Here is a 26,190-nt window from a genome sequence, read left to right as displayed (position 1 = left end):
AACCTGTGATCAATAACAACCTCCAGATTCATAAATGACAAAATTGCTTTCATTTTAAAGGCTGGTTAGTATTCTACTATGGCTGAAATCGTGTATCCCCTGATGGAAACTTAGGTGGCTTCTCTAACTGTCTCCTGATAATGGTGCTATCTATAGCAGCCGCAGGAGTGCCAATGTCTCTTCAGCAGGCCAGTGGGGCTGCTGGAATTTGTCCGTTTCCTTAGGGAGTCCTCCTACTTCTCCCTAGCATGTGTCACAACACATATTCCCACCAACAGTGCACAGGAGATTGCCTCCACCCATCCCCACCAACACTTCCCCACCATTATTTTGAGGGACAGATCTCCCTAACTTTCTGCTGCAGATCCAGCCCTTTTCAGTCCCTTTTCACACATAAAGCTGATGCCAAAAATCAAACAAGTCACTGGTGGCCCCTCAGTTTGAAGACAAGGGAAGTGGTTTTCACAGAAAAACAGATTCCATGTGGGAACATGGAGGTATTTCAGGAAGCCTTCTCTGCTTCTCAGTCCCTGCCTCACTTCTGACCTCCTCAACCTCTCTCCCTGCATGGCAGGCAAGTGTTCACTCACTCTCACTTCTGAACCATCCTTCTTTCACCTTGTTCTCCATGCCCACTCTCCCTTCCCCCATGTCTGCCCTTGGCTCAACTGTGGGTCACCACAGGAGCACACAGCCGTCTGCCTGTCCATCCTATTTAACCTCAGCCTCCAACACTGGCGTGGCATGGAAAATTAAAAACTTCTGAGAGTCATCACAGGAAGAAAAAGTTTAGGACGAAGGACCACAAATCCCTTACCTTGACCTCATCTGGTCACTATTCTTGGCAAGACTGAAAAGCAACTGAATGTTCAATGGGGTGCTTCTAACTGATGAAGACTTGACAGCTGATTTCACACACATGCAAATACAACATTTGGGGGGGAAAAAAGAAAAACTAAGAAAACAAGAGTCCAGGAAATGAACAAACCTCATAGAGCCACTAACTTGCTGACAGGAGACAGCAACACCCTAGGAAGGGCTGCAGGGCATCAGAGCTGATGTGCTACCGTGACCGGGTTATGACAGCTTATGGAGGGGCACATTCAGAGGAAAGCTCCCCTTGGCTAGCAGCTTCAGAGTTGGATGTGGCCCCAACATTAATTTGTATCATTGACTAGTAAAGGAATTAGCCAAGGGTCTCATTGGTGTAAGCTCACCCTGTGCCCCTCTGTTGCCTGCTGGGACAGCCCACTACCACCTCATGTGACACTTTTCCTCTTCCAGTCTTTCCAGTCTGCTCATGCTGCTTTGTACCATGGAGCCTGGAAGAAGTACTGTTTAGAAAAGTTGGTCCTTGCTTTTGAAGACCAGTTGTGGATGGATGGAAGATTTTTTTTTATTGTAATAAAATGCATGTTACAAATGTTACCGTCTAGGAGTCTGAATTCATCAGCAGTGAGTGGACTTATAATGTTTACAGTGGTCACTGTATTCCAGAGCTTTGTCCTCAATGCCCCCAAAGGAAACTCACACACATCAAGCAGTCTTTCCCTTAGCATCTCACTCCCCAGCCTTGGTAATCACCATCTGCTCCCTGTGTTAACAGCCTATCCTATTCTGGACACATCATACCTAGGAAGCTGTGCAATATGCGGAGTTGCTTGTAATTGGCTTCTTTTACTTATCAGAGTATGTATTGTAGGAGTTACCGCTTCAGTCCTTTTTTTTGTTATTTTGTTTTTTTGTTTTTCGAGACAGGGTTTCTTTGTGTGCTCTGGCTGTCCTGGAACTCACTCTGTAGACCAGGCTGGCCTTGAACTCAGAAATCCGCCTGCCTCTGTCTCCCAAGTGCTGGGATTAAAGGCGTGCACCACCACTGCCAGGCTCACTTCAGTCTTTTTTATGGCTGAATAGTATTCCAGAATATGGTACGTGTTAAACCTCCTGTGAAAAGAACGTGGGCAGCTACAGTATAAGGGACTGTGAGCTGCCAAGACGGAGGAATTTATGGTGACAGATGACATTTCTATTAATGTCCCCAGACATTTGAGTATTGAATAAGGGACTGAAATGCAAGCACAGTCTAGCCATCCCACTCACAGTACACTTTCTATCCCTATTCAGACGTTATCTTCATGGCTAACAAGTCTTTTTTAAAAGCTTAAACAGAAAACCCTCTTCTGCATGACTTAGTGGCCTTTCAAGGAAGTCCAATCAAGCTATCTCATGCCAGCTTCTCAGAATCACAATCCCAAGGTACGATCTCTGCTCTTGGCATGCTTGCTCTAGAAGCTGGACATCCAAAGCTTCCCACTTATGATGTCAAAGATGAAAACCTAAATCTAGCTAGGCAGTGGTGCCAAACGCCTTTGAGCCCAATATTTGGGAGGCAGAGGCAGGCAGATCTCTGTGAGTTTGCCTCCAACCTGGCCTACAAAATGAGTTAGAAGACACAAGACAGCGACAGCGAGGGCTATTACACAGAGAGACTCTATCTTGAAAACCAAAAAAAATGGAAAAAGAAAAAAAAGAAAGAAAAGAAAAAGAAAACTTAAATCTAAGGTTCAAGGCCAGCAAGAACTACAACTAAAGTGCTTCTGCAAGCTTGCCTTTGGTTTGGCTTTTCTTCTTTTTGAAGAAAAAGATGTTTATACCAGGTGTGGTGGTGCGGACTTTTAATCCCAGCACTAGGGAGGTAGAGGCACACAGGATCTCTATGAGTTTGAGGTCAGCCTGGTCTATAGAGTGACCCTGTAATGAAAAACAAAAGTTTTACACGAATTTATTCTTTATTTTTATGTGTGTAGTGGGAAGAGGATTCTAGGATCATGCATACCACAGCCCACATGTAAAATCCAAAGGACAATTTGTGGAAGTTGGTTTTCTCATTCTATCATGTTGGGGCCCTGGAGATGGAACTAAAGTCATCAGGCTTGGTAGCAAGCAGTTTATTTGCAGTGTCTCTGGTCCATGTTCTTACCTTCTCAAGGAAAGCACTTCTGAGAAGAGCCCACAGTGATGCCACTCAGGGTTGCTTTCCACAGTCCTGAGGCTGCTGATCCCTGTGTGGAGTGTTTATTCCTTTTACCTTGCCGTGCTCTCACCAAAACTATGCCTGTCTTTAAAGACTTCCTGTGGTTGAAGACCATATAGGAAAGAGTTTATCAGAGCCACACCTAGGAGTGTCACTAGACACTGTCCTTCTCTTAAGAAAGGCACTAAGACTAAGACACTAACCTATAGGAAATTTCATTGTCTAGGTTTGTGCATTTTCCTTTCCAACTCTATGTTGAAAGATTCCAAACCTCCAGAAAAGACAGCATAATACAGAGTAACTTAGGCTAATCGATAAATAATTAATAAATTCAATAAGTAATGATTAACATTCATTTTCTCTGACTCTGCAAGTAAGCTTAAACTTTGGAAAGCAAGATGCAAAGACACGATACCTTTGGCAACATACCGCTCTAGTTTGCTTTGTGTTGTTGCTATAAGCACCAAGATCACAAGCGATATAGGGGAGGGAAGGGCTTGTTTTTTGTTTATACTCCCAGGACACAGTCCACTACCGAGGGAAGGCAGGGAGGCAACTCAAGCAGAAACCATGGAGGAATGCTGCTTGTTGGCTCACTCACTGATCGTGTTCTACAAGCTTTCTTATGCAGTCCACCTGCCTGGGGATGGTGTTGCCCACAGTGGGCGGGGCCCTCCTGCATCAATTAATAATTAACTAATCATCACCACCCTCCAACCAACCCTCTCCACCCCTGGCTCCTAGAAATAGCCTCAGCCTGGAGATTCCCTCCTCAGGTGACTAGGCAGCGTCAACTGACCATTAGGGCACATACCTAAATGGGATCATAAACACAGTACCTCTGTCATAGCTGACAATTTCTTAGGAGCCAACCACTGATACATTGCCTAATACATAGTCCAATTATTAATTGCCTCACTCTTGCGGGTCTTCGGATTCACTCTTACTCTCACACCTTCCTATAGTGTTTAGTGAACATTTCACGCAGGAAAGCACACTGATCTACTCCCTCTCGATCTTTTTGTTGTCTTGTTCTGTTCTTTTCTGTTCTCTTCTGAGTCAGAGTCTCACATAGCTCTGGCTGATTTTGAACTCCTGAGCTTCCTTCCTCCACCACCAGAGTGCTGGGCTTACAGGCAGGAGCCGCTATGCCTAGCTCTGCCAGCGCTACTCTTGCCTGGCTCGTCTCTGCTGCACCAGTCTCCCACTTCCATCATCTTGGAGTTAGTTCTATCTCTTCCTCTAGTTTCCTGGCACCCCAGGTCTTTCTAGGGTTACTTTCTCATTAGGGAAAGTACACTTGCCAGTTGCTTCCTAAATATTCCATGGCTGCCCAGTGTTTCTGTTGAGATATTGGTATCATATCCTTTGAAAGAGATGATCCCCTAGACGCACCTGGGAAGCCTGCAGGGAATTAGGTCAGGCTACGGTGTGCAAGGTTTTTGTTGTTGCTCTTTTGTGGGAGGGTTTCATTATATTGCCCAGGCTAGCCTCAAATCTTTTCTACACTTTAATGTGTATGTGTGTGTGTGTGTGTGTGTGTGTGTGTGTGTGTGTGTGTATGCTTGTACATGCTCATCCTTGCACTTGGACACACCACAGTGCACATGGGTAGGTCAGAGGACAATTTGTGGGAGTTGGTTCTCTTCTTCAACTACATGGTCCTGGTGGCTATCAGGCTTGGTGGTAGACACTTTTAACCAATGATCCTTCTCACAGGCACATGAACTCAAACTCTTGATTCTGGGACTGGGGGTGTTCATTGCTGCACCAGGTTTAAGACCTTTTAGTCCCATTTCTTAAACTAGTTGCTAAATGAACTCTCTCACTTCTGGTCACTTCTGTCCTTAGTTCTTGAGTCATTTCTTGGTTATTCCTTGGACAAGGTCCTCACTCCTGGTTTTTATTGTGAGATGGCTTAAATCTTTATTAATCCTCTAATTTTTGTATATCCTCTCTTGTCTTTTAATTTTACTTTATGGAACATTTTTTCAGGTTTATGTTCCAACCTGTGAAATTGCAGGTAGTTGGCCAGAGGCTCTCTATTTATGGCTTTTCCAGCCAAAGAATACTTCTCACATCTTTTCTCCCCTCTAAGAGAAAGACAGGAGATAACTGATGTATGGAAGCAAATCTGATTGTAAGTCACTAAGTTCAACACTTGTACCTTGTGAGGATATGCAAGGACCATTTGGTATCAGTGGAAACAGTGTCATTCCTATGATTTGTTCAAGGTGACAATACTGCTTGCTCTGTTAGAGACTGTTCGATCTTGAGATTTCCTTAAACTTATAGTGTTTGCCATGACTTAACTAATAGTTCCAAACCAAAGGGTCCTTTAGGATATGAAATGGAATTTTTTCCTAGTGGTCAACAGCTCCATAAAGAACCTAGTAACTGTGACCAGCTGATGAGGTTTTGTGGAAACTCTACAAGCCATCCCCATCACCTCACATCCAGTGTCTGTGTGTCAGGTGTTGTCCATGGTCCCTCCGTTCGACAGCTGCCCTTCACTCTGCTCCTTCACACTGGGGCTTGGTGTTTGGAACTTACCTTTGCAGGCTCGCTGACAGCTGGCACAAGAGGAGGAGGAAACTGTCCTGCATTTCTCTGACTGCTTCTATCGATTAGCCCTGCAGGCTGTCTAAGACCCTCCAAGAGTCCAGCTGCAGAGACAAAGCATGGGTCTAGGAGCCCATCCCAAGTGAAAGCAGTTCTGTCTGGACAGCCATCCCAGGAGGGCCACAGAGTAGCTGGCTCTTCCTCCTCAATGTGGCAGCTGCTTCACGAAGTGAACTCATTTGGGGGAGACTTGACCTTCCCCCGCCCCCCACGCTCTCATTTAGAAATACATATATATGCAATAGCAATTTAAAAATAGAGGTCTTGAGTTTGAGAAAGAGCAAGTGGGGAGGCACATGGAAAGGGGCGGAGGAAGAAAAGAAAGGGGGAAATGATGTAATCATGTTTTAATTTCAAAAATTAAAAAAAAGAAAACAATTTTCATACTGCTAGGATTACCAAAAATACACCTCCCTCTCTCCCTCTCTCTCTCTCTCTCTCTCTCTCTCTCTCTCTCTCTCTCTCTCTCTCTCTCTCTGATAAGATGCCACCAAGTTGGCTGTTTAGGTCATTAATTTTGCAACTGTCTAGTTATGCTGCATCACTAGGTATTAACTCACCGAATAAAACACAGTTTAAAGTGCATAGGGCATGATGCCCAGCCCTGAAAGGCACTGAGGCAAGAGGATCTCAAATTCAAGACTAGCTTGTGCTACACAGCAAAACGTTCTTTAACAAAAATAAGCAACAGAGTGTAACCATAAAGATATATAGTAACGTTTTTCAAATGTACTTTGGGGGAATATTCCTGTGTTGTTATATCCTGTAACATACTTCCAAATGGCTCCATGTTCTGCAACACATCAGGGAGAGAAATTGGCTGTCTGGGACAGACAAAACAAGCCAGGAGATGGTAGCATTTTATGGGTGTTGGCTGGGAGGGTGGGATAGAGCTCAGACGTGAGTTCTTCCAGTCATGTAATCTTGACTGAGTTGATGAACAGAGAAAGGTAGTGAAGAGAGAACAGAGAGAAAACAGGAAACGGAGGAGGAACTAGGAAGAGAAGTAAGAGGAGCATAGAGAATAATTCATGGAAGAGTCCCCACCCACAGTGCTAGAGATGCCTTCTGGGGATGGGCAACTCTGGCTCCATCGGGTTAGCCCATGTGGTCTAATCCAGGGCTCACAAAACTGGCTCCCTTGCATGGCTACTAGTGCTTCAGGGCTGATGGCTCAGAGAAGCCTGGCGGGGCTCGTGTCCAGCATAGTCTCACGGGAGCTGGGGCTCCTAACTTTCAACATGAACATGAGGCAAATAAGACATTACCATTTGCGAAAGTCATGACCCTCAAAGTAAACACAGTGGTCCTGGGAAGGAAAGTTGGACAGATCACCTCAAATCCCCAAGCAGAAATTCATCAAAGACTCCTTATTTCCTTTTGTCCTCAGGAGCTGGACAGGTTTCCCACTGGTAGCAAAGCTGGACGTGTGATTGGGCTTCTTTAACATGAGTGTTAGAAACAGAATTTGAAAAACTATTGAGTCCATTTTGAGTGATGCTAATAGTAAAAGCAGTAAGTTTACCCTGCCCTTTTCACACACACACACGCACACACACCCTCTTTAACTGGTTGACTCACCTTAAAGCTGACTCTGTCCAAACCAAGTAATGTTCAGCTTGACAAGAATCAGAGAAAGTGGCTCCTGTAGTTGGCTCTGCCATCCCCCAGATAGAATATTGCATTACAGGCCGTAACACTTTACAAAGTGTTTACAAATATGACTTTGTTCATTTTTTCGTATTTATAGCCCCAGAGGTCCCCCTCTTTGTTTTCCTCATGAAAAATTTGCCAGGCTAGCTAGATGGCTCAGCAGGCAAAACACATGCTTTGCAATCTTGAGATCTGAGTTCAATCCCTGATATCCAAATGGAAGAAGACAATAGCTTCTAAAAGTTGTCTTCTGACCTCCAATATGCCTATTTGTTCACACTATTGCTGAAGAAACCACATATTTTAGCTATAGGGCTTGGGAAGACCAGTTGGGTACTGACCTGAAAGTCTCTTCCCTGGTGGCTAGCTTTCATAGCATCAGAAGATGCTAGGCAAGTTACAAAGGGAGAAAAGCTACCAAAAGCCCTAGCTAGCTGTAAAGCTATAAAACAACAACTATGGGGCTAACAAGACATCTCCAACAGTGTAATGGTGGCACTAATATTTTGGGGATAACCAACAGCTGCCTGGTCGGACTTAAGACTTATTCAATTGTAGGAAACTCATGTTTGGTACTATAATGCTAACCAGGAACCCTTAGCTAGAGAGATTATAACCCTAGTAGGAAACCTGCTACTTCCATTCTGCTAATCTGATATTGTTTCTACCTGCCTTCCTAGGGCTTATCCTTACGCCCATAGACAAATGCAGCTATCTATCTCCTTGCATCAGAGAAGCGTCTCTTTATAGCAGATGGTGGCTATTACAGACATCAAAAAGTGATCAATGTGTAGAGGATAAGAGATGGCAGCATGTCTATCCCCAAATAAGATATCTATGACACAATCCCTATATCCACAGCACATGGAACATTGTAGAAGACTGTAAGAACCAGCGGACACAGATAATTGCATCCATGCACACTCAGCACTGTGTACAAGACCACACCAGTCAATATTCCTGTATGTACAGGGAAAAGGGTCACATGGCCCTACCACTAGCTGAAGAGCTACAGCCAGTTGTGGTGGCCTAGTGAGGAAGAACCAGTTTTCTTCAGGAACAAGCACAGAGATAGGCTGTCAAAGCCCGCATGTTCAGTCTGTACCCAAGTACACACAGGCAGCGCTAGCTGGACTTAGTAGGTCTCACAGACATTCTAAAACTATGATAATTTCAGAGCAAGAGGACATGGATCTGAGGGCCACGAGAGGGGTTGGGGGTGGGGAAGAGATGGTGGATATGATGAAAATACATTCTATGAACTTCTAAGAAAACAATAAAAAATTGCCAAAGGCAAATTTATGTACCTTCTAGCAAAAAAGGCAAACTCATAAGGAGAGAGAAAAAAATTTAAGTTCATGATGATCATTAAGCTGATTGGGTCACTATAAACTACAAAAAAAAAAAAAAATGCCAGACACAGCTTGGGAAATAGCACACGGGAAGAGCCATGGGCGATAGCTGGAATCAGGTTTATAGTAAGATGAGCGGAACTAGAAACACAAGTGTTGGGATGAGAGCGAAGGGAAAAAGCAAAGTAGATTTTAGAAGAACTGTGAGCTTAACCTAAGAAATAGAGTCTATAAAACAATAGATTAGAGCAGGACATGGTAAAACACACCTATAACCCCAGGAATTCAAGGTCAACCCTGACAACATAGCAAATTCGAGGTTAGCCAGGGCTATATGAGACCCTGCCTCAAAAACCCAGAATGAAGCAAAAGATTCAATGCCACAGGAAGCCAGATGTTTTACTGCCACCCAAGGAAAGTGAAACACACATCCCTTTTTCTTAGATGGCAGTTAGAGTAGTGAGGATTAAATGGTGTTTTAGATTCACAAGATATGCAGAATACTCTAAGAGGAGTCAACATGACTGAGGCTAGACATAACGTAATGTCAGAGTATGTCATAGGATAAAAAGTCACTGCAGACCAAACAGCATGAGACTCCACTCTAGGCTTCCTAACAAAATGGCTGACGGAGGGCAACAATAAGAATTCTTATTTTATTTGCATGTACACTGAAGATGACCTTTGAGTGTTTAAAATTCTCTTTGTTCCTATTTCTATTTGTTTAAACACATACAAATAGATATAATTAAGACCCTATTTGCTACATTAAACCCACGGGTGTGAGCAGCAACGTGCTCGCTGCACTGTTTCAGATGTCCAGGAACTTCAGAAATGCTGCATTCCAGCTGTGTGGTAATTTCATGGAGTCAGGAACAGCAGGTTACTTATTCATTGTTCAATAAGTACTTTGTTGTGGTAAATCTATACGGCATAAAATTTACCACCCCATCATCCAGCTGGGTGACATTAAGTACATTCTGACTGGTGGGCCACCATCACTGCCGAATCTGCTCATTGTCTAAAATGACTTTTTCATTTCCTTTGTATCACATAAAAAGTCAACAAAGTGACAAACATATTAGACGCCATTTCTTCAATAAATACTATCTGTTCTTTCAAAAAAATATAACTTTGCATAAAAGTTCAAAAGGCTTCAAAAGGAATCACTACTTTAAGGGCTAAAAGAAACATGGGCTATTTGGAGTCAAAGGATATTTGGGGGCCATTCAGTAGCCAGGTACTTTCTCAAGTACAACCAAGCTGCATGTCCTACTGAGGCACGTCAGTACCAGGGAGTGAGAGACACGGTGCAGCTGCGGGGAAGGCTTGTGCCACAGACCCAGATGACACCCTCATCTGACATAAGGATCAATTTGCTGCTAATCTGGAGAAATTGGCCTCAGTGTTCAGGCTCACAGGCAGAGAAAACCAATAGTGATTTTAAATGAACCACAAATCAGTTATTCCAAGGAATTTAACATGGTTCACTGACTGAAAATTGTCATTTCTGCCTGACTCTGAAATAGAAAAGCAAAGGTAAGCCAAAAAATAAATACCAATTCACTGCCAGGGTTCTGTTGGAGCCAATTAATGGATCCCCAGAGCTGATCGAAGTCTTCACTAATGCAACAACATCTGGACTCAAGTTATTTAAAAGCTAATACCAGGGCTTACAAAACTGCGTTTCAAAGGGGCCTAGTAAAGGCGAAGCATCGATTTTATCCCCCCTTCTCCCCTTCCTCCCATCTTCTCTCTTCTCTTTCTTCTCCTTTCTTCATTTCTTCTAGAGTGCTAGAGGTGGCGCCTAGGGCTCTGCAGAAGGCAGGCAGGTGTTCTACTACTGAGCCCCATCTCCCGTCCGTCCCTGTTTACTTTTAACTTGAACAAAGTTCCTGACACTTCCCAAACCCTCCTACTTTATTCAGACACAGTCAGGGCATCTATTTCACTGTGGGCACACGTAAGCCACAGGTCCTTGTCACTGAGCTGCGGGCACGACCTGCAATGGAGTTGCTGTCTCCAAGTCACAGTGCTGTGACACAACAATGTGTGGCAGGCGGAGATACTTTATGCAGAGCTGCAAATTAAGGTGGACATGTATTCGCTGCTAAACTTTCTAAAACTTAACAAACATGACGTTGTTGTTTGCTGCTATGCCCACTTTAATTCTGTTTCTATTTAACTTCATTTAACAATGCTTATTGTTCCTCCTAAGCAACGGTGGGCACTGCAGCTAATGCTAAACAAGTACTTCACTCTGTGAGCACACACCAGTAACAGCCCGGGACTCAGGACCTCGTACACAGAGTGGCCAACATTAAGCAGCCAAGAGAACACTGGATGCAGGCGAGCATCTCCTACTAAGGAGTACAGAAGGAGGCTGACACCTTGTGAATAATCATGCCTTAGTGACCCAGCTACGCACACCTCCTCTGACTCATTGTATAGGTATACAATCTTTTTTAGAGAAGAGGCATGAGGATTTGCATCCAATGCTTCCATTTGGGGAATCTCTTCCAGGCCACATATGTAGCTAACAATCATTGTCTAAGGGCCATCGTGCTAACTGGAGAGACAAAGCAAAGGAATCTCTGGTTATGAACGCAGAGCCCAAAGAAGCAGCTTGTATTCTGGCCTTTTGCTTCCCTGTCCTAACACAAATTAAGCCCACCAAAACTTCTCTTTACTTCCATTCAAACGCTTCCCAATCTTTCTTATTACACAATGCGTGTGGATTTTCTTTACAAACACAACAAACATAGCAGTTGCCACAGGCATGAAAGACTAACCCAAGTGGGCCTAGTCATGGGGTGGAGGGAGGGAGGCGTAGAGTGGGCTGCTTGACTCTCATCATGGAGAAATATGGAAAAGAAAAATCACTGGATTGCACGAAACAATGACCACTTAGTCAAGGCAGATTTTACATATGAAAGAGGGAAGTGGTCCCAGGCCTCTCAAGCTTTCTCAGGCTTAGGTAATTCCAGCCACAACTAGAATCCAATTCATTTCCATTTACAATTATAAAAGAAAGTCAATGTGTGGGTGAAGGATATTAAGCATAAGGACCTCACAGAAGGGTAGTCTGGAGCAGCAGAGCGTGTTGTGGTTGTGTTGGGGTACTCTTCCTCCCACCAGTTCTTTATTACCAGAAGGCACACACTGCCCCAGCACTACGGACAGTTCTCTCCCTACCCAGGAGTTGCTGCTCCCTCAGGGAAAGCTGATGACCTAACTGCTGAACATGGATCACCAGAAAACACACACGGATGCATTTATCGGTAACGTCACAATCAAGGCCCGGACAGTACAATTAGTATTCAGTACGAACAGAAATTGCCCTTAGGAAGAATGCCTTATCATTCTGCACCACACTGAGCAAAAACAATAATCTAGAAATGATTGTATCTGTGGTCAAGTCTGACTCCCTGATGATAGCAAAAGTCAGTGCCTCCTCCAGTAGACCCTGAGATGCATGGAGGTTTTTGAGGCGGTCATGGCGACAGCTCTGAGGCTGTCAGCATCTATCAATCACCTCCTATTAGGTAAAGGGTTTCCAATTTTGTGCTTCTCTCAAGGGCTTAGTTTGCCTGGATTCAGTTGCAGCATTGGCATTTGAACTTAGTGCTCCTCTTGTTCTCATTCCTCAAATAAATGCCAGGAGCAAAGAAACAGGCTCCCCCTAAAACCAGGCAGACAACAGTGATACAGTCACATATCAAGGGCATCTTGACTACAATAATTAACGTGCATTACACAAACTCCAGAGTACAGGCTTAGGGTGGAGTATGTGAGGTCCAAGAACAGCAAACTTTTGAGTTGGCCATTTAGCTCTTGAAATGACTACCAAGAAATACCCATGAGCACAGCAGAGTGCCATGTTGGTCTCTTGGGTTAAACAGGCAGGTTTCCTATTTAATACATAAGTTTACTACTTCCTATTATTTCCTTGATTATTTTTTCCTGGACTATTCTAGAAAGGTGTGTGATGATTTTAAATTGAATAAAAAGGGAATACATATAAAAGAACTCCTTAAGGAGTGGAATCTGTCTTATTTATTTTACAATTCCAAGTAGATGCTAAACTAATATATTAAAGCCCTGAGGCAGAGGCCACCAGCAACATCAAAATTATACAGATTTTTCTGTATCAAATTTGAGGCTTTAGTGTCTGGTTTATTTTCACTTGGATGTGACAGAGTACCAGAGGCAGAAGAAGGAGAACAGGAAGTGATAGAGAGGGAGCCAGGCTGGCCAGCATGGGCCAAGGGGCTAATCACACAGATGGAGAGATCTCAAAGGGCCATGTGTGTCTGCTTTATTTGGGAGTCAAGGTGTCTTTTAAGTGTCAGTTTCTTGTCAATACTAAAATATTGGGAAACTTCATTTAAGGATCCAGACTTCAGGTTTCTCTTTAAGAACAACAGCTGGGCGGTGGTGGCAACATACCCTTAATCCCAGCAATTTGGAAGCCCAGGCAGGTGGATCTCTGAGTTCAGAGACAAGGGCAGCCTGGTCTACAGAGTGAGTTTCAGGACAGCCAGGGCTACACAGAGAAACCCTGTCTGGAAAAAGAAAAACAAACAAAAAACCAAAACAACAATGACAAACCCAGAGGACCCAGAAGTCCTGGGCTTCCTCCTGCTCGGAAGCAATCTGCTCTGTTCTCTACACCACCACTGGCTATAATCTCAGCTGCCAACCTCAGGCAGGATTCTGCTCTCTGGGTCTCGAAGGCAAATGAAAGGAGTTTGGAGCCTGAAAGACAGGAAGATGGCATGGTGGAACATGCCTATCATTGAAGGGCTCAGGTGGCTAAAGTGGGAGGATCAGGGGTTCCAGGCCATCCTCAGCTAAGTCCTAAGCCAGCAGGACTGTAAGACCCTAATTAGAAACAGAAAAAGAAGATGGAAGAGGAAACAGAGTTGTAGAGAAGAATTCAAGTCCATGGGTCTGGGACAGTGATGTGTTTATAAAAAGATAAAGAGATAAACAGTATGTTCTGTGGAGGTGTGGAGAGGTATGGGGGAAGGGGATGTCTCAGCGGGCCCATGCCGAGGCATCTCTTCCCCCTGAGGGACCAGCTACATTCAGGGCATGGGGAGGGGAGCAAGGAGTGTAGTAGAGGCCGGGTTGGGGAGGGGATAGAGAGAGAGAGAGAGAGAGAAGTATAGGCCAGCCAGGAGCATGTGGAGAGGGAGGAAGGGAATGGGGAAGGGGCAAGGGGACAGAAGGATCAAGGGAGCAAGAGATCAAGAAAGTGAGGAGGGGGCAAGCAGCCCCTTTTATAGTGGGCCAGGCCTACCTGGCTGTTGCTAGGTAACTGTGGGGTGGAGCATACCTAGCTGTAGCCAGGTAGCTGTGGGGGTGGAGTTTAGATAGAATACTAACTGACAGAGACAAGGTGCTGTTGGACATCATGAAGGACTGGCTGGGAGTTAAAGACAGAGGCCTGAGTTTGCAAGGCAGAACTGTTGTCTTCCCACAGTTGCCCATTCTTGGTTTCTTAGGGAAAAGAATCAAGAAAAATGAGGAGTGACCGAGTGAGGGTAAGGTGAGGAGTATGCAAGAACAAACCCTGGCTACACAAGACCATCTTACATCTGCAACGCCTCACTATAAGGCAGCATATTAGTAAGGGATACTGACCCAACAACCTGTGCAGGGTTGTGTGAAATTGCTGGTGGTGTGTGGGGAAACCTCTTCAGGGTTCTGTCACCTGTCTCAGGCCTTGGCCACACCCACTACTCTGATTATAGACTCTTTCCCCACACCTAGCCTCAAACTCCTGGGTATACAGGCTTCTCTTTTCCCAGCAACCCTTTGATCTGGTCTAAGGAGAAAGCTGCTTAGGTTCCCTGCCACTTCAGTGTGCTCAGCAGCTTCTCCTAGCAGTTTCTCCTACTCATCCTCAGGACCTCTGCCCCAGAGCTGTGGCCTCTTGGAAACCTCTGAGCCCCAGGAAGACATGGGCCTGTTCTGTAGTGTTCCCCAGAGAGTTCTGAGGAGCCCTCTCTTGTCCTATCTTTTAATTCCAGCTTCTGGCTTGGTGGCTGGCATGTTGGTGATGCTCAGCAGTCACACTGGGATAAAAAAAAAAGGGACAGGAAAGCTTTGGCAGCAGACCTCTGTGGTGGCCTGGGCACCTCCCCACATTGGTGAAGGAAACAGAGGCTGAGGAATTTCACTAGTTTATCTCAACAAACTACGATAAGAGGAAGAAAAAAGAAAGAAACATCTGTCAGTTTCTGCTAAACACTTAAGACAAATAAGGAAAAGCACACAGTTATTCTTTGCTCTAAATTAATTGCTCGTGTTTGTGGTAAGGGTTGTAAAACAATTCATTGAAAGAAAAAGCAGTTTTGAGGCTTCCTATAAATAAGCTGGGCAGCAGAGAATTCACTTTCTTGGGCTTGTTTAATTGATAAATTAGTTTTAATGTATAGAACGTTTTGCTTGCATGCATGCGAGAGCACTACATTTGTGCAGTGCTACAGAGGCCAGAAGAGGAGGTCAAATCCCCAGAACTGGAGTTATAGACAGTTGTGACCTGCTATGAGGGTGCTGGGGAGTCAAACCTGAGTCCTCTGGAAGAGCAGCTGCGATCTCTTAATTGCTGAGACATCTCCCAATTCTGCTTATTATTTCATAAGGTTCAAAAGAGTGAATATAAGTGGGTCAAACATTACAATCAGTATAATGTAATCACTAAAGATGGCATCAATGGATTTCAGGGCTGACGATTTCAGCTACAAAATTTCAAAATTCCAAAAAAAACAACCAACCAACCAACCAACCAAAAGTCTTCATTTTTAATTCAAAGAAGATACTAACCTCATGATTCTACAATATCCTTATATAATAATATAGTATAATATATACTAATAATATAGTATAATATATATAATTCGTTCTTTTAAAAGGCTTTTCTGTGCTGGTTCAAAGAGATGTATCTCCAAGTCTTACCTATGTCACCAATCAACTTAAGTCAACAGATTAACATAGCTGACCCGAGAACTAACTAGTACCGACCACTGTGGCACCTAAGTTATCTTCGTCACATCACCAGAATAACCAGACATATTACTGTGGCCCTAACATCCCATCTGTTAGACTTCGAGCGCGGTTTGGACAAAAAACACAGGCCGATCCGGTTCCACGGGAGAGGGTTTATTTAGGGAGGTGAGTGGGAGAGAGGAGCGGGAAGATGGCGAGCGAAGAGAGCGAGGTTGGGGTGGTCTCAATTATTTAAGTGGGTGATGTAACTTCCCAGGTGTAGGTGAGCGAGGCAGGTGAATCCTGGGAGTGGTTGCCTCAGTAACGATGCAGGAGTCACCTGGCCTCTGGCCCCTGAATATGACGTCACTGGGTTCAGACTTATACTAACACCATCCCTTACCCAAGCTGCTTGGGACCAGAAATGTTTCAGATTTTTGTTATGCTTTTGTATTTTAAAATAATTTGCCTAAACATAATGAGATCTTGTGAGGAAAGGAAGCAAGTCTAAACACAAAATCCACTTGGTCTATCCACACTGTATGCACACAGCCTGAGGTAATTTGGCACTACTGTTTGTGTACAACTGCATTTTGACAGTAACTTATCACCTGAGGCCAGGAGTGAGATTTTCCACTTGTGGCATCATGTCTGCAGTCTGGAAGGTTTGGAGTTTGAGGCACTTCACAGTCTAAAGTGTAGTGACGGATGTCCACTTGGTTTTGCTATCTTCATTTTCTTTTTTTTTAAACAGAGCACAAAAGAGAGATACAGAGGGGCAAGCAACTCTCCTATTCACCCAGGCTGCAAGTGGGAACCACCCATGCTGGACTACTTGTGCCCATGACTCCGATGCACCTCCAGGGGAGCTGCAGGTAGATGCAGTGTCCCAGATGGGGACAGTGTCTGTGCAAGGTCAGCAGGGCTGATTTTCAAGGGCAGCAACACAGGAACGCTAACATCGCAACAGGGCGTGCTTAGACAACATTACGTAATGATCAACGAGAAGCGAGGCTCCAGTCACGGAGAACTCCTAGTCTGGCCTTTCACAAGTGGCTCTCCTCTCAGACTCAGACAAGGTTCTATTTTGAATTCTAATGAGGATCAGCCACACTGAATATTTAAACTGCAATCACAAAGATCCCACTTTTATGTAAATGTCTCTAATACAAGAAACAGATCTGAAAATGTATCGAGGAGTCAGGGGAACCTATCAGTCTAATTTGCCTTTACAATCTGGGGGGGGAGCATTATTTTCTACTTGATGTTATTACAGGGGGTGGGGGATGGGGGCTGGGAAAGGAAAAGGGAGAAAAAAACACACAAAGATCTTGGTAAAAATTTTCAAGCGCAGGCTCTGCAGTGAAAGGACCACAAAGAAGTGCTTGGACCTTTTGTTAACAACTGAACAAACAAATTCATCACCACCCCTTCTCCTGTGTGGCCCCTTGTGATCTGGTCTGTATTTATAACTAGAATTTCGCTCCCTGCTCAAGCATCTATGACTGATATGTCAGGCTTGGCATGAGAGATGCGTACACATCAGGGGAAACAAAAAGCCATTTCATGGTTTACAACCTAGTTTTGCACTCTTTGAGGAAAAGGCTGATTGGCCGGCTGCTCTCCACACCTCGCTCTCTGATTCCTAGTTACACAGCCTGGGAGTGCCACATGAACTGCAATCAAGTGACACTTGGGTGAGCCCATTAGATTAATTCTCAAGCCCTGCATACCTTGCGGGACTACATGTGCTTACACTTACATGGGAAACCCAGCCTTGCCTTTGAGAGGGGCTGTTTCTGAGGCTTTTGGACCATCTCTTTGCTCCTCTGATGCTGTTGTTACTAAGGCTGAAAAATAATTTCCATAGCATTCGATACTAGCACTCATGAAAATACAATTTGTTTGGGTTTGCTTGTTTCCCCTGATTTGTTCTCTGGTTGATTCTCTTTTGCTGGTATCAAACACAAACACTTAATTTTTAGTTTCATTTATTTTTTAATTTACAGAAGTTCTATTTGGCACCTTTTCAAATAACTGATGTTGCATATTTATAGTTTTGTGTTCTGTTTAGATACTTTCAAGCCTTTTAATTAAAAAGCAAAACTGAGAGGCTGAAGAGATGGCTCAGTTGTTAAGATGTTAAGAGCACTGGCTGTTCTTGCAGAGGACCAGGGTTTTTGGTACCTAGCATGCATCTGATGGCTTACAATCATCTGCAACTCCAGTCCCAGTGGATCTGAGGCCTTCATGGGCACCAGGCATACATACATACATAAATATATATATATATATATATATATATATATATATACATATATACACACACACACACACACATACAGGCAAAACTCATACATATAAAATAAAAGTATGTAAAGAGTTTTAAAGTGCAAAATTGAGGGCCAGTGAGATGACTCAGTAGGTAAAGGTGCCTGCTGTCAAGCCTTATCACCTGAAATCAATTCTCAGGACCTACACGGTTGGTCGAGGTAGAGAACATTCTCACACAGGCTTCTACACGTGCACTGTGGCAAAGGCACCTACCCTTCCTGACACGCACACAAAAATAAGTGTAAAGCAAAAATTTGAAGCAAGATTTTTCATTCCATGTCTGATCATTCCAATACTGCAGGTCTATGCAGATTGATTTCACAGTCCATTGCCAGCTCCTGCTCATTCATGGTCTTCATGTATGCTATGTCATAGCCTAGGAAAAATACGCTCTTCTGGGTGGGGGTGGGGTAGGGTGGGTGGCTTCTGAGTTACTGTCTCACTGCTGTGACTAAATACCTGACAAGGAGCAACTCAAGGATGGAGAGGTTTATCCGGCTCACATTTCAGCAGTGGGGAAGGTGTGGCTATGGGACTAGCTCCTCCCCACTCTCCATCAGTGGATAAGTGAGCAGAGAGAGGTGGACACTGGCACTCAGTATGTTTGGGGTTTGAACTGGGGGAAACAAGGCAAAAAGAAGAAGAAGAAGAGAAGAAGAGGAGGAGGAGGAGGAAGAGGAGGAGGAGGAGGAGGAGGAAGAGGAAGAGGAAAAAGAAGAAAAAAAAGAAGAGAACAGTGTTCCTTTTTTCTGCCTCCAGCTCTGTTCAGATGTGGATAAATGACCTCATGGTCCTGCCACCAAACTATGAGCTGCTCCCACCATGCCCCACCATGGACTGTTCCCACAGCCATGAACTGAAGTAAATCTTTGCTTGACTAAGTTGCTTCTTGTCAGGTGTGATCACAGTGGTGATGAGAGTGTCTCTAGCTCCTGAGTGCTGAGATCAAAAGCGTGTGCCACCAAGCCTGACATGCTGTGCACAATGAGTAGTGATCACTCTTGAACTCTACCCTGGACCTCCTCAGTGGAAGCCTCTGGAGGCCTGGAAATCAGCATTCTAAGTTCAGGCAGACTCTTCTATCAGAACACAGATCCCTATTCAACAAGCATCATGAATTAAAGACAGAATTATCAAATACAGGATTCTTATATTGGCCATACTGGAGATGGAAGCTGATCTTAGCTGTTTTACTGTGCGTTCACTAATTAAGCTTATGGTTTAAAAAAAATCATAAAGGAAACAAACTTGCCCTGAAAACTCACAAGACTTATCACCAAACTGCACACTGGAGACAATTTCCCAAACCATTCATTCCTATAAAACAGATAACTTTCCCAGCTTAGAGTTTAAAGAATGACTGTTATACCCTCTGAATCTTAGCTCCCTTTTGTCTGGATAAGACTTAAGCATGTTTTAGCAATTCTGATGTGTCATCATCAGACGGGACTGCTGCACTAAAAGGCCAGGCTCCTCTTCATGGTATCAGAAGCAGCATGAAACACTCAAAGAAGAATATGCCACAGGCAGCTGGAGCGACTGCCATCTCTTACCACAGGAAGTTGACTTTCTGTCCACCAGGGTCACTCGCCTGGCTTCGGTGCGAAGCTTCTCATCTGTGTTCTCCACAAGGTTGGCAAGGTCGTCAATGATCTCTAGAAAGGAGAGCAGAGAGGGCTGGTTAATTCTCAAGATAATCCTATCTTCCCAGTTCCACCGCTGTGGTACTTCTGCCAAGGCATGAACTCATGATTATGCTTTGAAGACTGTAATTCTGATTTAGAAAGGCAGAGACTAAAATGGGAATTAAAAAAAGTAAACTCCTTAATTAAATTAAAAATTAAATTAAAAAGTGACTCCTTAGGGTAGGGGCACTTGCCACACAAGCCTGGCCACCTACGTGTAATCATGCGACCCCACATAAAGGTGGGGGAGACCAACACTACAAAGTTGTCCCCTGACCTCCACGCACCCCATTATGTGTGCGTGCACACACACACACACTCATATACACTTTTAAAAATTAACAAAAATGAGTAAACCAATTTGTCTGCTTTTAAACCTAGTTTAAAACAATCCTATTACCAGGAATAGGAACATCAACAATGAAGGTGGAGGGCACAGGACAAATTTCAGTTTAGGCAAGTAGAGAAGACTTCAGGGGTGACCTTAGCTACCTCTGAGCAAACTGTTAACAAGACTAGCTGAGTAAACCCAGGACTCAAAGTAGAGACATTGACTAGAATTGACTCCATTTTTAATAATGAACTAAAAGTAAATATCCGGATTGGATAATGCAAAGGTACACGCATGTGACAATACAACCTCAACTAAAGAGCGACCCGAGAGGGGGAAGATGAGGAAAAGAAGACATTAACCCTCATCCTTTATGGCAAGTGCTAATCCCACGGATGAGGGAGAGGGCCATCAATCCAAATCATGGCCAAATTAATTAAAGCAAGCTTTTTAACTCATGTACATGGGTTGTCTCTCCCTAAGCTGGGGTTCAAGAGATCAGCCTTTGACATGGGGAAGATAGAGGTTTATATAGCCCAGGAGTAGGAGTTTCCAAATGGGGGATTTGGCAGAAAAAAGGTGAAGTTACAGAAGCAGAAAGCAGAACAAGGTAGGCCATAAAACCTCCTGAAACAAAGACATCAATGCAAAGTGGTCACAACAAGGGAGTCAAAGAAGGTGGGCATAGCAGGGTGGTCACCAGAAGGTGGGCACAGCAAGGTGGTCACCAGAAGGTGGGCACAGCAAGGTGGTCATAACAACTGTTTGAAGCAATGGCATGGTTGTCCATTCCTGGGACAGACAGTACAGAACCATTTGTAGTTAATGTTATAGGTGGGGCACAGCCCAATCCTTGAGAAACAGATCTAATCATAAACAGGAATGAATCTAGCTTGCTTTTATTACCAGATGGCTTTCAAGCCCATGATAGAGGCAGACTGGTTTATTACAAGTCACAGTGAGCTGTAAAGTTAAATATATAGAAACTTGTAACTTTTTAAAATCATTAAGACCTCAATGTTTTATGTCATTTTGGTGAGCATTTAGTAATTCTTACCACTTAGTAATTACTGCCTCTTTAAAGATCCTTTCTATAAAGTTCTTTTTTATGCTAATCTTTAAAAGGTGAAATTAAAGCACATTTAAATGTATTTTAAATGACATTTAAAATAGCATATATATTAGAATCTTAATTACATGAAATTATTTCCATCTATCCTTTGGTATTTGCATGCCTATAGGGATGCATGCAGCTGTGGAGATGAGCGCTCCTGACAATCGCTCTTAGGTGGTAGGGTCCTTTGTGACTGTTCTTCCTCGTGTTTTCCTGTACTGCTCACACTCATGTTGAACATATATTACCACTGCAATCGAGACTTTTCTCCTCCCTCCCTATTTTAAAGGCTAATTTGGAAATGAATTGTTCAACATGAATCACTGTTTTTCTTGAAGCATGAATACAAATAAGGTCAAAGTTTCTAAAAATGCCAAGCAGTGCAGGTAACCATGGAAGGCAGAAAAAGGCAATGCATGCCAGAACAACCGCATGAGAAAGGCACAGGAGAGTGGTGCCTTCCCTCCTCCAGCCTCCTGCACATCACAGGGCCCTCCCTCTACTCACGGAGCCTATGTGAGGTACTCTAATTGTGTGTCTCTCGTTTTCAGAATGAATGTGACATAAACTTCTATTTATCCCTTTATCTCTCATCCCTAGCTGAGTGAGCAGCACACAATGGGATAGAATGCATGGTCATAAAGGCAATGGATGAACGGAGCCTGAGATAAAAGCACTGAATAACTTTAAGTCAGGTGCTGTTTCTTTAAAATGTAAATGGATACAAGCCAAGTTTGCCAATTATCTATATGTAACACCTGCCTAAGAAAAATCATCAGAAAAATCATCCCCTATTATTTAACAATTCATTCATAACGGTTGCCTGTGTTCAGTGACAACTCTCTCTGGGGTTTCTTTCTACCATCCATTAACTTCTCCTAGAGCAATGGTTCTCAACCTGGGGGTCGAACAACCTGACTCTTTAACAGGGGTCGTATATAATAAATGCTGCATATTGGTTATTTACATTATGATTTATAAGAGTAGCAAATTTATGGTTATGAAGTAGCAACAAAAATAACTTTATCATCGGAGGTCACCACGAGATGAGGAGCTGTAGTAAAGGTCGCCGCATTAGGAAGGTTGAGAACCACTGAGCTAGAGTGTGCTCCTCTCTCTGGTCAGCCCAGAGTTGTGTACTCTTACTCTGTAATGCTGCATTGGTGATTTTATATACCCTGTACTGTGATAACATTTAAACTAAAAGTCTGCAATGCGCTGAGCCCACACTTGTAGCCCCAGCGCTTGAGACGGTAAGACGAGACAGGTGCTGCAAATGCGAAGCTAGCCTGGGCTACAGAGTAAGCTCTCGTCTCAAAAACAAAGAATCCTGACCTACTTACAAACATTATTTTCTCAGAGTTTCTAAAAGTAAACTCTTTATCCTAACCTCAACTTGCCTTCCTCCCAATAGTCTCATTGAGAATTAAGGAAGGGTTAAGCTATAAGAGAAAAAAGATATAGTGCACTGAGGAAGACCACTGGTAGAGACTGAATTTTTGGTGGGGGTGGGGTGGGGACTTGAAACAGGGTCTCACTATGTAGCTCTGGCTGTCCTGAAACTCCCTATGTAGGCTGAACATAGGTCCTCAAGCTTGGCACCAGGTGCTTTTACCTGCCAAGCCACTTTGCTGGCTCTAAAACTCAGATATTTTACTACAAGCCCCATACTGTGTAATAAGAGAAGAAAATAGAAAGGAAAATAATCTGAAATGCAGATATAAAGCTATATATTTGCAAATTACACGATTTTGTATATAGAATCTATTTGGAACCTGTGAGAATTAGCAAGTAAATTGAAATAAATTTTAAAATTACATTCATTTATTTGTATGTGTGTTTGTGTGTGTGTGCATACATATGCACACATGTGTATACAGTTAGTCAATTCTAAATATGGATATTGACAACAAAGCCAATCAAAAGGGAAAAGCAGTCTTTTCAACAAGTCACTCTGGAACATCTGGATATGTGTATGTATAAATAGAAAGGCTTTCCTCCCCCACACAAAAATATTTGAGATGGTTCACCCTAACTGTAAACCTTGGAATAGAAAAGCTTCTAGAAGAAAATGTTAATTGTTAACCATATCATCAAATTAACCACATATCTCCTCTCTTAAGCATGGACAATTTGAGTAACATGGGCAAGTACGAGTTTCTCAGACAAGAATTTTAAATAATATACTAAAAATATTGGTGAGATGTCATCAAAATTAAATTTGTTTCTTATTCAAAGATACTCTTTCAAAAAAGCAAAAGCAAGCCACAGGCTGGAAAGAATAACGTTTGCAGGACATGTGACTGACAAAGCATCTGTATCAAGAAGAAAGACCTACTGCACTACCCAGAGTAAAGGGAGATGATCCTAACATGATCTTATAATAGCCTAAATTCTTGAACAGATGTTTTACAGAAGAAAATTCACAAAAGGCCAATATGCTCTCAAGAAGGAGCCCACAACATTAGTCATTAGAGAAATGCAGATGCAGACCACAGTAAGAGATGCTCCACCCCATCCTCCCATCAGAATGCTAAAATTAAAGGCTGACAATGCTAATTGCTGGGAAGACAGGGCACAAAAGACCCCATGGAAGAGTTTATCCACTCCAATCCAGTTGTACATCTGTGTTCCTACTCAGCCTTCATTCCTAGGTATCTAAGCAGGATTTTTCCCCCCACAAAAAGAACTGTACAAAAATATAAGCAGCATCTTTATTTATTACAACTGCAAACTAAAAATGATCAAAATACTCATCAAACTTAAGTGTCCCTTTAAAATAGAATAGTACACAGCAGTAAAAGGGATGATCAACCAGGCTGAGGACAGAGCTCAGTGGTGAGCACTATGCCTAACATTCACACTCACCAGGCTGGGATTTGATCTTTGACACCACGCAGAAAGACAACATTATTATTAATCAATGTAACCACCATATATGTCTCAGAAGTTTTGTCATCTAAAATAAAAGTCAGTATGCTTTTGGCTCCATTGACGTAAACAATACATATAGAACCTGGGTGGAGAAGTGAATACCTTTATTTTCAGTACAGACGGAAGGATCAGGGCTTCAAACTCATCCTCAGTTACAAAGCTAATACAAGGCCAGCCTGGATTACTTGAAATCCTTCCAGTGAGAGAGAGAGACAGAGAGAGAGAGAGAGAGAGAGAGAGAGAGAGAGAGAGAGAGAGAGAGAGAGAGAGAGGATGAAGGAAGAGGAGGAAGAGGAAGAGGAGGAGGAGGGAGAGGAGGAGGAGGAAGAAGAAGAAGAAGAGAGAAAGAAGGAAGAAGAAAGAGGAAAGGAATAAATCTGACAATATACAAATCAAAGAGTGGTCACAACTGGGCTGCTGGGGAGTTACTAAAAAGGACATGAGGAAACTTACCACAACAGGTTTTATATATGCATATAAAAAACTAGCTCGAATATACACAAATCATTCTCAAAAATGCACACATCTGAACACTATGGACTTATGAATCTATTGTGTAAGTCACAACCAAATTGAAAGCATGAATCAGAACAAAATTTAAAGTTTTTACAATAACTGATACCAGACAGGAGGGATGGCTCACTAATTTAGAGCACTGGCTGTTCTTCCAGAGGACCTAGGTTTGATTCTCAGTATCCACATGGTGACTTGAACTCATCTGTGACTCCAGTTTCAGGCTATCTGATGCTTTCTTCCGGCCTCCATAAGTACCAGGCACATAAGTATTGCACAGATATTCAAGTAAGCAAAACATCCATACACATAAAAGTAAATTAAAAGCAAAAGAAATAATATATGATATCACTAAAACTTTCTAATGAACAAGAAAGGAGGGAGGGAGTGAAGGGAGGAAAAGGCAGAAGGAAAGAGGAATGAGGGAGGGTTTTATACAGCCAAATTATCCACCTGCAAGAACTCAAGTAGTGACCCTGTATCTCTGCCCCTTTTTTATCAAGCCTCTAGAGGAGGGTGGTCAATCTTCCACTGAACATTTCATTGGTGGGTAACATGAAAACATGGAAGAAAATAAGTTTCCAAGTTTACATATAGTAGCAGTTAAAAGTGAGTAGTTTAGGATCCGGCTTCACACTGTTGGGACATGCCATTGGCAGCAGTCCTGATTTATAAGGATAATTGATACTATGTTCTCATACAGCTGATACAATCAGGATTTCATCATGTCTTACAAATATTAAAGATTTGTAGTATAAAATTTGGGTTTAATATCCTGTAGGAAGACAAGGGAAGTAGCCTTGTCTAACAATAGATAAGCCAGCTGTTTATTATTCTATGTTATTATTCTGTTAACATTATTTTATGTTAACTAGGTAGATTTCATTTAAATTTGTGAATACTCATAAGTATGACTTAAAGGTAAATCAGCAAACATGCAGATTGGTGCAGCAAAGAGTGTTTTATACTGAATAGTTTATCATGTTTTAATGGGGAATAGGTACACTTATCATCTTAGGTGGTAAACCTCTGGCTAGTTTATTTTTTGTGTGTGTGGTATATGTACATGCTCAAGTAGGTTGTGGATATTTACGTGTGGGCATGAGTTTGTAGGAGCCAAAGGGTGGCACTAGTAGCTTCCTCAATCTTTCTCTACTTGGTTTTTTGTTTCATTTTTTTATCAGTGTGCACTCTGTGTGTGTATGTAATATGAGGGGGCATACCCATGTTCATAGACTGTGTACAGAGATCAGAGAGCAATTTTTCATCTATCTTTTTTATTTTAATTTTTAAAATTTATTTTATGTATGTAATTACTTCACCTGTATGTATGTCTACGTAACATATGTGTGCTTCTGACACTGAAGACATTTGGTCAGAGGACAATCTCTGAGTCAGTTCTCTCCTACCACCATGTGGAACCCAGGGAACAAGCTCAGGTTGTCAGGCTTGGTGTCAAGTGCCCTCGATCAATTTACCAATTCTATTTTTAATGCATAAAAGTAATTTCATAGTGATTTATGAATACTTGATTAAGCTGAAACAGCTCTGAAACTGGACAATGAGTAGAGACTAAAAGGATTTGGAAGATGCTAGGAAAAGCCTAAGTTGCTGTAAATTGA

General features: G+C 42.9%; 1 protein-coding gene across 2 annotated transcripts in view; it reads right to left on the bottom strand.

The window, feature by feature from the left end:
* Positions 1–26,190, bottom strand: part of Stx8 (syntaxin 8) — a 229,746-nt gene that overhangs the window by 70,657 nt on the left and 132,899 nt on the right. For both annotated transcript variants that reach the window (XM_028780195.1, XM_028780196.1), the window contains exon 7: positions 19,545–19,646. In XM_028780195.1, coding sequence (XP_028636028.1) covers positions 19,545–19,646 — 102 coding nt within the window. The remainder of the gene's footprint in view (positions 1–19,544; positions 19,647–26,190) is intronic.

This window comes from Grammomys surdaster, unplaced genomic scaffold, assembly GCF_004785775.1.
Source record: "Grammomys surdaster isolate TR1022 unplaced genomic scaffold, NIH_TR_1.0 364, whole genome shotgun sequence".
Taxonomy (NCBI): Eukaryota; Metazoa; Chordata; class Mammalia; order Rodentia; family Muridae; genus Grammomys; species Grammomys surdaster.
This window is presented reverse-complemented; position numbering and strand designations above follow the sequence as displayed.